The 13,801-nt window shown below is 41.7% G+C and overlaps 1 protein-coding gene across 2 annotated transcripts in view; it reads right to left on the bottom strand.

Annotated features, from left to right (window-relative positions):
* The window catches only part of CACNA1E (calcium voltage-gated channel subunit alpha1 E), a 1,936,751-nt gene that overhangs the window by 1,132,292 nt on the left and 790,658 nt on the right, over positions 1–13,801 (bottom strand). For both annotated transcript variants that reach the window (XM_086955515.1, XM_086955507.1), the window contains exon 4: positions 2,083–2,222. In XM_086955515.1, the coding sequence (XP_086811641.1) occupies positions 2,083–2,222 (140 nt within the window). The remainder of the gene's footprint in view (positions 1–2,082; positions 2,223–13,801) is intronic.

Genomic DNA, 13,801 nt, shown 5'->3' with positions numbered 1-13,801 from the left:
CATTACATGCCGACCATTATATAAAATGAATAACATGGTTGCTAATATAAATCAGGGCTACTCTAACATTATGTGTACAAGACTTAACAAAAAACAACTACAACACCTGCAGGAAACTCCTGCTCATGCAGCCAGATGCACAGACTTGATGAAATACATCACATTCCATCAGATTTAGGATCTTCCATTGACTTATAGAGCATCCCAAGTCTTAATACAAGATATAATGTGTAATTAATTTATAGAGCTTTATAGGGTAAAATATCATTTTAACTTTGCACCCAGTTAGTCGTTTGCAAGAACCTTCAGATTATGCTTTCTTTTTTCAATTACCAGATGAAATTATGGGAGGATATATATTTGGGCAAAACTATCAGGTCACAAGGCCTCCAAAAACTCTGAAATACTCTTTATCTATTGGTGAGATCTAAGAAGAATTACCGAGCCTTAACGAAAATTCTAATCACAACCTTATTCAGTTAAGTTCCTTTGTGCAAGGACTACAGTTTATCAATTCCCCCCAACAGTTATTGGGTGTGCAAACTAACAAGAGACATCAACAATGGATACCAGCACAGAGATAACACATCTCTAAATGAAATGATGCAATCACCTAATTTCCTTGGATGCCCCGTGAAGTCATCTACTTGGAGGCGGCAGTGAATTCAATACAAAAGGTGCTTGAGGAAAATGCTGCCTGATACACCTAACTCCCATGAGCCCAGTCTATGTCCCGAGAGACACCGGTTCAAAAATTACACTTCTGTCAGAAAAGGTTGCTTGCATCACCAGTGTACTGAATGGATACTATGATGAGGAAATGTGGACTCAGAGGATCAGAGATTAAAGACTATGGTGAACTGAATGAGTCTCTATTCTCATGGAGGTAACTTTCCAATAGAACTTGGGCATTTAAGGCCTTCAGCAGGCAAAGAAAATCAACTCCCAGCACATTGATTGTATGCCACTCACTCTGTTCCCTGGGACTGTCTTATCCCCACTAGGGTTAGCATTTCTACATGCATACATCCCAAGGCATTCAGAATCACTTTAAGCGAAAACTATCAAACACCTCTTCCTTTATGCCACTTTGAAAGACTGATAACTGTCTGAAGGCAAAGGAGAGGAGAAAGCACAATAATTGAGAGAATATGGAAATGTTACCAGTGGAGATCGAGAAGAAGGAAAAATGCCCATAAGAACAAAGGCAATCTGTTTGTTTTAAAGACTGATAAGCACAAACATTCAATACGAAACTCAAGTACGCTCAGACAAGCAAAATAAATCACGTTTTATTTGGTTAAATTGGTTTCCATAGTAACTCTTTTGAAAGAAGAAATGTGAGGATCAAATGTGAAGCCCTTGAGATAGAGAAAAGACGAACAGCAAGGTGCTGCACATAAACTATCACCAGCATGTCATCATTTTACTCAAAAGAAGTCTTATTATTGTATCAAGTTGCCACTTAGGAAATGTACAAAGTTGAAATATTTTGTATTATTTGACAGAAAATCCCTTCACCATATTTCTTGCCACGAATTGTTTTAGAACATTAAACATTACCATCTTTAAGATAAAAAACACAGCTCAGCACTCTTTTACATTCCCCTCTGTTCTACCAAATCTTTCCATACCTGACAATCAAACTTTCAAAACAAAATGAAAACAATTGTGCGTCATCTTATGCAAATGACATTTCCTGGAGGGTGCAGAACCCTGTGGAACAAAGTTTAACCAGCACTGTTCAGGAGAAAACAATGTTCAAAACATAACAGCAATGACATAGGGATTCCTGGTCTCTACCTCACGAAATACCTGAGCCAATGAAATATCACTGCCAGATACTGAACCAAGAGCATGTACTCTGAGCTCCCATGCAGATGGATCTGCAGGGCACACATCTCATTATTCTCCTTAACTTCATGGGTCTCACCAAAATACATTATAATCAACACAGATGATAGCATTAAATGCCTCCTGATAGGATTGTGGCACCATAAGTCATTCAAAGAGTGATGTCAGCATCACAAATACTCCCCCACTTCCTAGGCCTACTGAAGAAAATGGAAAGAGGGAACTCACCCGCTCATCACCACGATAAAGTCCATAATATTCCACCCGTTCCGAAGGTAGGATCCTTTGTGGAACACAAACCCCAAGGCCACCACCTTGATGCTAGCCTCGAAGCAGAAGATTCCAATGAAGTAGGGCTCGGTTTTCTCCTGCAGGAGGGGAAGTAAGAAGGGTCAGGAGCAGGAAAGTACAACATCTCTAATGAAAAAAGAAAGATAAACATGGGTGGGAAAGCGGATATTATCCTCCCATCAAGGGTTGGGAAAGGGAGGATTTAAAGGATAATCTCAATCACTCTCTCAAAATGCAATAACCCATCTTGCCTGGAAACATCTGCAGCTTATGAGAAAAGTGTGGACATTTGTTGTTGTTACCTAATTCAGGCCTTCCTCTTTCAACCATAAGCCCTTTCACTTGATCCCTCTAAATCTGAGGACATCACTCCTAGTTCATGGACATGAGTCCAATCTCCATGACAGTTCACTCCTCGACAGACACACGTTCCTCATCGAAGCCAAACATTCCCCAAAGAGATCTCAAACTTGACAATACTTCTGTTTGTTTTACGTGAGACTTTGAAGTTATTTTAAACATGTTGAATGTTATTTATAATCTATTTCCTTGGTGTCTCTTTTTGTGGGACCCCCCCCTTGAAATACCAGTGTACATCAGAGAATGTATTCAGACCATTATCTCTAGGTTCAGTCTGTGTAAGGACCCCATATTTTAGGTGAAAGAGTCAGGGATGGACTCATTAATTTATATGAATGTTTAACCCAAGTCTTCAGATGACTCAAATATCTACATGCTAATACATTAACTAGATTAGTAAATATTCAAATTTGGTTATCTAGTATTTGCCAGGAAGTTGTTATTGGATTTATTCTGCTTTACAGAGCAGCTACATTGAGAGAGATTACAAAGTTGTGCTGGAATTAATTTGATGTAAGAAAAGTGACGGAGCGTGGTGTTAGCCTTCTTGGCTTAACGCTGCGCTCCACCACTTTTTAAACACAGGGCTGAACCATATTTACAACAGGATGATGCAGCCCAGCATTTTCCCCCTGCACTGGCGCTTATTGCAGCTGCTTAGCGCCAACACAGGGACCCTAGCACCGTAGCACAAGGGTGCCACCTTTATTGAGGGAAATGATTGTTTTTTGGTCTTTATTTTGGTGCTGCCGCATAATTATGAGTTGCTTGTAAATAAGAGTCAGTGTCACAATCAATAGGTGTTGCAGCGGAACGACCACCGCAACACCCCTTTCACACTAAGTATAATATGAAAGGGTGCCTTATTTACAAGGCAGCGTTAAGCCGCGATAATTGACTTTACACTGCCTTGTAAATAGGGTGAAGTCTGTATTGCTACAGAAATGCCGAAAAAAGTGAAGCGATAGGGGCCTGTAAATATGCTCCAAAGTGTAATAGACAGCACAGTAGTCCACCCAATCAATTTTCCAAGATGCTTGCCACTGTTTGGATATGGAATGCTTGGACACTGCTAGTAAGAGGGATAATGAAAAGAAGCCCCTGTGATCAGGTTAGGACAGTTTGCACATGCTAAGAAGGGATGAAGAGACCTCCCTCTTCCACTGTGTGCTCCATGGTCTGCTGCTGAAGAGACTGAGGATCTGAGACCAGGGAGAGGTAGAAGGATACTACAAATGTAACATCTCTGGGAGACTGAACTGGCATGAATTACTATACCTTCCACTTTGCAGTTCCGGCAGCTGCTGTGCATCTCGAAGCTGACCACTGAGGAGAAATGTAAACCCGCTAAGTGTGCTGAGCCTTCTGAGCAATAGTGAAGGTGTTTCAGATCTCTCAGCATTCAGTGCCCAAAAGCGTGCACAATATTTTACTAAACCACATAGCAAGTGTGCCTTTAAACTTAACTGGGCCTAGATGCAGACTCAGGCTGATAATGTGGATACCAACTCTGCCTGCATTTCGTGAGTCGACCTACACATCATGACTTCACTGTAGTAGAAAGCAGAGAAGTGCATGCCAGGGGAGGCTTCTCCGCTACGATGAGATGCCACAGACAGAAGAAAAATAAAATTACAATAAACTATTTCATTTGTCATTTTATTTTTTACTTACAGTCCACGAGTCAGGGGCAGGGCAGGGCCATGTCTCACCTACAGTGGGGGGTGGAGTGGTTTTAGGCACTGAAAGTGCGCATGTCGGTTTGGCCAGCCGTCCATGGCCGGTCACACTGACATGCGCACTTTGATATCTCCAGGCTGTTTCTGGGGTATATCATCAGTGCTCAGGGGCACAGGCTCCCAGTCCCTGATGCAGCGTTAAACTGGTCCGATCCGCCCAATCCCAGCGCTTCTCTCACATGTTGGGAGTAATTGCAAGAGAGAAGCACTGGGATTGCGTAGGGAGTCTGGGAGCCTGTGCTTCTGGGGATTGTAGTGACACGGAGCAGAGGAGCAGCAAGGAGCAGTGAGGGAGCAGAAGATCAGGCATCCAATAGTGAAAGGTGAGAGTGTTCTTTTTTTAATTACATTTTACCCGCGCTGCATCCCCAAGTTGGATTGACAGCAGCCGCCCCAGCTGTATGCACTTACTTCCCTGTTAGTTCAGTGCAGTTTCTGTGCACTCCAAGCTTAGTTTATGAACATTATTCAACCTGAAAGATTTTCTAGGTTCCCCACACAAACAAACCAATGGATGCCATAGAAGGCACCCTGACATACTCAAAGTTGCTATATATTATCCCAATAACATATGTAACTGAGTGTGCTGAGTTGGTACTATCTAGAACATTTTTCAAACATGAAAATCAGATATACCAAAAGATTGACAAGACTTTGATGATCCGACCTATATGTGCACAATTCTGAACACATACCTCTGAAAAATATCAAGCCATTGCCCTTGTGGGAAGTGTACCAAGTGTCTCTTCAAACAGAGCATTCCAAAAACATAGTACTGGGCCCAACCGATGGGAACAAAGGAAGTTCAAGATTGTAATCGCAAGAAAGTATTTAATGAAATGCAAAGTGAAACGCAGAAGCTTGCACATAAAAGTAGCATCCACTGCAAGAAAGTCACTAACAAACTGGCAATACATTTCATGACAGTGCAATATACAACTGAATGCACTATGATGCGACTGAAACAATCTGCACCAAAATTACATTAAATAATAAAAGTGGGTGTTTCACCTAAAAACACTTCTCATCGGCCTTAATGATGAATTAAAGTGGAACCAGAGAAGAATTATTTATTTTCGATAATAATTAATCTCTAATAAATGCCACATAATCTTCCATACTTGATTTCTAAGTACTATTTGACCTGAGGTCAGAATTAGATATGTAGCAAAAATCCTTTAATAATCCCCAGATCCTGCAATAGCCCCTGCGAGTAACACTAAATAGCCATTCTGTAAGATATTGCACATTGCTTATGATAGCCAAAGAAACTCATCTTGCAAAACTCGCTACAGTAATTTTTGCCTTCTTTAATCACTTTCACTTTACATCCCATATGTTGCTTTACTTACACCATTGGTAATGTCATATGCTCAAACATGAACCATATTTGGTTGACTAGCAACAGCAGACTTTCCTAGAAACCAATGTGCCCCACTGCTAACATAAAATACTATGGACTTTTGTGAACATACACGTGAGATTAGACATTTTTTATTCTGACATGACTGTGCAGAGACGCCTCACCAACTCTGAAAAATTGTTTGTCAAACCTTTATATTTATGGATGGACTCAGTGGAGTTTGCCAGAGTGGTTGGCTTTTTGGATATGGCCTTCCATCACTAGTTGGACCCCGCCTGAAATCCCATGGAAGATAACGAGGGGAACTAGCTGCCTTCCTGGAGAAGTGTGGCTCAATGGTTAGAGCGGCAGACCCTGATGCAGATGTCTGGCCCGGGACCAGGGTTCAATTTCCGCCTCAGCGGGTCTTGGGCTCAATTGATAATTCTCGCCTCAGTGCCTATTCTAATCATGTGTCCCACTCTGCAACTCTGGGCAATAGCTTGCTAAATCTCCACAAAGGCCCCAACAGCGCTGGGATGCCTGGCTTCAACTTGGGGGTGCCCAGGAGTGGACATTTCACAGGGAAAAGCGAGGAAGGGTTCCACAGCGGTATGTGTTACAGCTCCAGGACACCCCAGTTGGGGTATAAGTGCGCTTTACAAGTACAAATTCTTCTTGTTTTTGGGTACTTCAGATGTTGCAGACATGAAAACATTTTTCTACCACCCCTTGCAGGCCAGGCTATAAACCACTGGAAACTGAGGCTTTCATGACAATACAGCTACATGGATAATAACTTTCCACTTGCCAACAATGCAACCACTTTGATAAATTGCACATTATTGTCATTGAGCCCTTGCTTGTAGTGTCCTAATCCATTATCATGTTCCCATGATCTGGATCATATGCAGTATTTTATAAAACAAAGGCATAATTATCTATTAGTGGCTGAGAATGTCATCGATAGTCACACCTGCAGAAGACCCCTTAGCGTTATTGAACTTTTGCAAACTATAAAAAATGTTTCAGATTTTTTGTGTGTATGCTACTGAAACATGACCTAAAAATCTAATCATGAAATGTGCAAATTAACATTCATGGCTTTATCTATGTCGTAGAAACAGTGCTGAGATTCCATTCCACATGAAACACTGATCACTGTATTCTTTTCTGTGGAACACAGTCCTCATGAAAAGGCTAATCGAATGTGGTCACTGAAACATTCGATCAATGAGACATGCAGGGTCTAACATACAGGCCTGCTTGTTTTAATGTTATAGTTAGTGAGCCATAAATAAAATGTAGCCTACTCTTACGCATTTTTACTTTTATAGTTTCCCCTTGTTCTTTTCTCAGACACCTCGCACAGAATCTTCTCCTCACCACACAACTTTTTCAAAATAAAAGCCAATTTGGCTCCAGTTAGGAAGCTTAGCAGTGCCAGATGTGGGACCCAATGATTAAGCATGCAATATTAGGTTAGTGAAGATTCATCTTGACGTCGCACAATTTTATCATTAATGCAACTGCAGACAACTAGAAAGGAAGCGGCGCATCAGCAACAAAAGAGAACACCACACCACCTTCAGGACCGCTCTCAACCAGTACAATCGCCTCCTGAAGGAAACCAAGAAGAGCACCCTAGCAGACTGTAATGAAGCCAGTGCAAACCACAGCAAGTAACTCTTTGCCATTGTGAAGGAGTTCACTAATACCTCAGTCACCGAGAATTACATCACTACATCCCGAGAACTATGCGACAACCTCGCTTTACTCTTCTACAAAAACTTCAAAAGCCAACTTCCTGCTGCCGACAGCATCAACCAGTTCCTCCCCATGAGCCCAAATCCCAAACAACTGCACACTCACTGGGACCTCATCACCATGCGAGACACTATCTCCATCGCGAATTCCATGCACTCAGGAGCACCCACGGACCTATGTTACCACCATATCTTAAACCTCGGAAGGAAGACAATCGGCGACAAGATCAGGAAGGTCCTGAACACCTCCATCATTGCGACCTGCTTCCCTGAGCACTGGAAAAAACGCTGAAGTGAGGCCCCTCCTGAAAAAACCATCTGTCAACCCAGTCGAACTAAAGAACTACTCTCATCTCTCTTCTCCCCTATCCAGCAAAAGTCCTCAAGAAAGCAATCAACCAGCAATTCACCTAACACCTAGGGGATCACAACCTCCTGGACCCATCCCAATATGGATTTTGAGCTAACCCCAACACAGAGGCAACCCTGATTGCAGCCACCCGTGACATCAGAGCCTCCTGGACTGCAGTGAAACAGCAGCCCTCAACCTTCTAGACCCATCCCCCCATTTGACATTGTCTCGGATTACATCACAATAGACTTCACCACGCTGGAATCTTTGGAAACGCCCTCAAAAGAATTGCCTCGTATCTCACCGGTAAAACCCAAAGGAACCATCTTTCACCGTACACCTCAAAGCCCAAGGAGATCATCTGCAGAGTCTTTCAGCCTGATCCTCTTCAACGCCTACATGACCCCTCCTGGCCAACACTATTGATCGCATGAAGTCAACATCACCTCCTACGCCGAGCTCATCCTCTCACTATTCGAAGATCCTCCAACACAAAAGCCAACTTCCATAGATGCATGATAATCGTTGCGGAATGGATGAAGACCAACTGTCTCAAGCTCAACATGGACAAGACGGAAGTCCTCATCTTGGGAACAACATCTCGCCATGGAACGATGCAAGGAAGCCCGTTGAACTTCGCACACCTCCCACCCTGACAGACCATGCCTGCAACCTCAGCATCATCCTGGATAGCACACTATCCATGCAAGAATAAGTCAAAGCAGTCTTATCCACCAGCATCCACACCCTTCGCATGCTCCGTAAGATTTTCAGGTGGCTCCCGGTAAACATCAGAACCCACGGGTCCCCTCGCACCAGACATCCAAGGCTTGGAACAACCTCCACTGCATCTCAGGACTGCTACTTCACACCAGCAATTCAGAAGAGAACTAAAAACATGGATGTTTGGATGATCAAACTTCTATGCAGCAGTCATCGTCTTCAGCGCCTTGAGACCTTCGCATGTGATTTGCTGCACTATACAAATTATTGATTGATTGATTTATTAATAATTCATGGTGGCAGTGGTTTACTTGTGTGGACTGGAACATTTGAGTTTCTTGAGAGGTCAACTGGTGCAGAGATAGAGGTGGACGGAGAGCAGCTTATCACAGCTTTTCAAAACACCAAGAGGACCCACACATCAACGGAAGTATTGGTCATGGAGTCAAAGTGGAGTTAGTGGATCTCCAGAAACATTATAGAGAGGGGTGTCAGATCCCCAGATATGTCACTGGGACAATGTAACCACATCTGTTGGACAGTACAGTTAAGACAAAAAATGGTGGCTGGGAGATATGGTGCACACACTCATAGTGACACAAATACACAAGAAACACAACCAGTTAGATGCAATTAGTGATGGGTGCTCAAAAGGGAGAACAGCCACCACTGCTTCTTCAGTAGGAACAAGTCTAAAACATAAATTATATCTCGCCCACTCCCGAAACAATCCAAAGCAGGGTTCTGTTGCAAGTATTCCACCAACAGTTGCCTTTATTTGCATATAGCATTTTAGACGTCTTTACCAATGTGTGTTGCGGCAATGCTCAAGGTACACCGGCAAACTTTATCAGGGCTAGCATCCATTTTTGCATACTATCCCTACCAATTTCAACCAGATACTTGTGTACTGGATTTATCTTACAAACAGAGTGGTCACTTTCACTAGCAACCATGTGTACGATAACATAGAAGGGGATCAAAGACAACTATCAAAAATCCCCTTAGTGGCTAAGTATCAGTTGTTGACTGCCAAAATCATTGCTATTCCTCCTCTAGTCTCGAGGGTGCAGACCGTTGTGTGGTGTGTAGACGTGAAGGTTATACAAATTAAAAGGGATATATGAACTGGAGTAAAGAGCATATGTAACAATAAAAGCAAGATTCCCATTAATACGTGTCAAGGTGGGTACATGTTAAACCATATTTACAATATACAGTATTGAACATTTTCATCTCAACTAAATAATATTAATGGCTTGTCCTAAAATAACTAACCCTTTCAGTATTCAATTTTAAGTATACATGGCACTAACCTTAACATGTTGTGTGATATTTTTTGGGAAGTGGGAAGGTAACCTGCTTTATCTGGTTGAAATTGGTAGAGATAGTGTACAATAATTGATGCTAGTCCTGATGAAGTCTGCTGGTGTACCTACAGCACAGATGAATCACTTGTTGGCAAAGACATCTGACACTCTATATGGAAACAAAAGCTGTTGGTGGGATACTTACAATGGAACCCTGCTTTGGATTATTTCGAGAGTGCTTGGCATCCCGTTGATGGATGGTAAGGTAACTCGGTGTCCAGGCTTTCAAGGGTCAGTGCCGTTTTCTGACCATCTGACCCATCAGATTTTACTGAATTCCTCATTTGTCCTAGTTTTTTTTAGGGCTGGGCAAGTTAACAAGCTTTTTTGTGTTCTAGCGCAGGATTCGGTACCAGATTTTTTAGAAATCAATTTAAGTAACGCTTAGATATTAAGTGCATTAGTTGTATTTAATGTATTCCCTTTAGTGCCTCTGTGTATGTGTGTTTCACATTGGTGAGCGCTGTCTTAAGTTATTCTGTGCTTCTCAGTCAATGTCAAATTGTAGTCCTACTTCTATTTTTGTCAAGTGTCCCAGTTTTTGGTTTTAAAAATCTGGTCACCCTATTGGATGGCCATCTTTATCCTCAGAAAGTTCCCTTTTTGGGCATGCCAGAAGAAATGAGGCAGCAAGAGAGGACGTGGAGTGAAAGAATACTCAAGCCTTGAAAGACAGAGATGCCTTTGCTGACCAGAAGGGAGATTACAATCGCGCCATGACCTTTCCTTTTCAAATTCTGCAGGATTTTGTCAGTGCAGGGATTAAAAAAGCTCATACCGTCAAGTGGCTGGTCAATTACTTTCTGATGGGTGTCGGGTTTCTGGCTTGAAGACTTCGGCCACTCCTGCCTCCACATGGAAAGATCCATTTTGATTGTCAGGGTGGGGCCATTTAGGAGGTCCCAAAACTGCATCAGATTGTGCATAGTCGATTCTTTGCTCACGGTAAACAATGACTTTTACTCCATTGAGGACAGTTAGGGAGCATTAAGCACAGCTGTTGGACTAGTTCTGTAGGTACAGATAGGAGTGCATTTAATGTAGCTTGCATGGATTAAGAGCAACCAGCTGATTGGCACATATTTCTGCAGTAGAAACATCGTATGTTTTTGTCCATGTGAGAGGGTGCAGCTTTGCTCTCCAGGGAAGTCAACGCTACGACAGAGATAAGTGGTTCCCAAAGACACAAACTGTGATGTTGTTAAGAGAATGATAATTATTGTCCTGAGACTTGGAATTGGATGATTAGGGGTATGGCATCTTCTAAACTTCCCGACCCGCTTGAGAAATTAGTGTTGGAGCTTAGATCCGAGTCAGGAAAAAACAAGGGGACAGTTGTTTGAAGGAGTAGGTCCTCAAACCTCAGGGGCTTCAAAGGAATCACCAGTAGTTGCAGACAGATGTGGAACCACTCCGATCACTAGATTATTTGTGTACCTCTAGAGCATGGGTACTCACAAACATTTTCAAAGGGGCCACAAAGTTTGGTCTGTAGTGTGACTGAGGGCCAAGTTGATGGCAACAGGGTGGCGGTTGGGTGGGGGAACAGGTCGGGGGTGATTGTAGTGGAAGCGGAGCATGTAAATCTAGTGGCTGAAGTGCAGAGAGTGAAACAAGAACATCTGGGCTAAATCCAGGCTTCCCCTCTTCACCAAATTGTGTGATCCTAGATAATTTTTTATTCCACTTTCCCTCCTTTTTCTTTATTATCACATATAAGAGGACCTCGATAAAAAAAACTGACTTTAGGATGAGCACTGAATAAAACCTTCTCATGTGTCTGATTAACTAAACTATAATGTTGTTCATGTATAATAGTAACTCAGGCAACCCAAAGGGCGCACATAACAACTGACTTGCCTATTAGGGGCACATGCATCAAGTCCGCATTTTGCGATTTCTTAATAGCGAATTTTACAGATTTGCTATTTAGAAATTGCAAAATGCAATGCATGTAGGAATATGGGGGCAGGTGTATCAACATCCTGATTTGCGAATCTAAAATAGCGATTTTTTAGAAATCGCTATTTGAAATTTGCAAATAGGGATGTATGTAAAAATTCACAATTTTTTTGCGTTTCTTAAAATTCCTTATTTGTAATCATCAAATTGCGAATCGCAATTAAGGAATAATTTCCCATTCATTTCTATGGGCCAGGAGTCCCATAGGAATGAATGGGAAGTTATTCTCAATTTGGGATTCGCAATTTGAGAATCGCAAATTGAGAATAATTGCAAGGGTGTCATAAGGACACCCTGATGCACCCCTGAAATGAACATGTGTGCGCATATGGAGCACATACATGCCCTAAGGGCATGTATGTGCGCCATATGTCACCTTCATAAATGTCAAAAATTGCATTTGTGAAAGAAATCACAAATTACCACCAACTTGAAGTTGGTGGTAATTTGCGATTTCTTAAGGAGAAATCGCAAAAATTGAATGCTTGATGCATAGCATTTAAGGAATCACAATTTGCGATTTCTTAGATGCTTACGCAAAATTAAGGAATCACAAATTTTGCAATTCCTTAATTTTGCTAAGCGAGTTCCATCATACATACAGTTTTGCGAATTTTTGGTTACAAACGCTGCTTTTTTGCGAATTGCAGCGTTTGCGACTAAAAATGGTTTTGATACATGTGCCCCCAGATTCCTTAAAATTCCTTAATTGAGACTTAAAAAAATAGCAATGAAGGATTTGAGTCCCAACGATTCCTATGGGCCTAGAGGCCCGCAGGAATCAATAGGAATTGCATGCGCAATTTGCGAGTACTCCCTAGGTATTGCAAATTGTGCATGCAATTTCAAGGGTGCAAGGGTTCCAAAAGGATACCCTGTTGCACCCCTGAAATTCCCCTTTTTCCACATGTTGCACACACACATGCCAAAGGCATGTGTGTGTGTGTGTAAAATGTGACTTTGAAAAATGCACCTTAGTGGATTTTTCAAAGCAACCACAAATTACCATCAACTGTAGTTTGATGGTAATTTGCGATTCCTAATAGCGAAGTCACAATAATTTTTTGCTTAATGCATTGCATTTAAGGAATCGCAATTTGCAATACTTTAAGGCCCACATGCATCATTGTTTCATTTTGCACTTCCTAATTTGCGATTTTTAGGGAATCGCAAATTAGGAAATGCAAAATGGGATGCATGTACATTTTCTCAAAATATTTGAGAATCGGTAAAAATCGCATTTTTTACCGATTCTCAAATATTATGCGATTAGCAAAGTGCGAATTCGCAATTCCCATTCATTCCTATGGGCTAAAATGCCCATAGGAATGAATAGGAATTGCGAATTCGCACTTTGCTAATCGCAAATCCTGATTGCATTTCAAGGGTGGAGAGGGGGGTTCAAATGACCCCCCTGCACCCATGAAATGTTGTTTTCGCATCATGTTGCACACACACATGTCCTAAGGACATGTGTGTCCGTAACATGAATGTGTAAAAAATGCTTTTGCAGCGTTTTTAACACTTTTTGCAAATTTACCGAGTGGTTCAACCACTCGGTAAATTTGACACCCTAATTGCGAATTCGCAATTATAAAAGTAATCATGCATTGCTTTTAAGAAATCGCAAATTTGCGATTTCTTAAAAGCAATCGCATTTTTAGAAATCGCAAAAATGTGCGATTTCTAAAAATGCTTGATGCATTCCAAAAAGCATTTTTGGAATCGCAAACGGCCGAATTTAAGGAATCGCACCGTTTGCGACTCCAAAAATGCTTGATGCATGTGCCCCTAAATGTAATCACAATTTAAGTAATCACAATTATAGTGATTCCTTAGGTTTCGATTTTTGCATTTGGGATGATGCATCCCAAATGCACAACTACCAGTCGCAAAGGGGCAGATTCTGTGAATCTGCCTGTTTGCGACCGGTTTTTGGTTTTATGCATGGGGCCCTGAGTTCACTATTTGCATTGTTGTCCTGGTTGGGGGGAAGCATAAATGTATCCAAATTCAACTTTGAAAAATATCCCTTTAAATAA

The sequence above is a fragment of the Lissotriton vulgaris genome, chromosome 1_1 (assembly GCF_964263255.1).
Source record: "Lissotriton vulgaris chromosome 1_1, aLisVul1.2, whole genome shotgun sequence".
NCBI classification, from domain to species: Eukaryota; Metazoa; Chordata; class Amphibia; order Caudata; family Salamandridae; genus Lissotriton; species Lissotriton vulgaris.
Note: the sequence above shows the minus strand (reverse complement) of the source record. Positions and strands in the feature narration are given on the sequence as shown.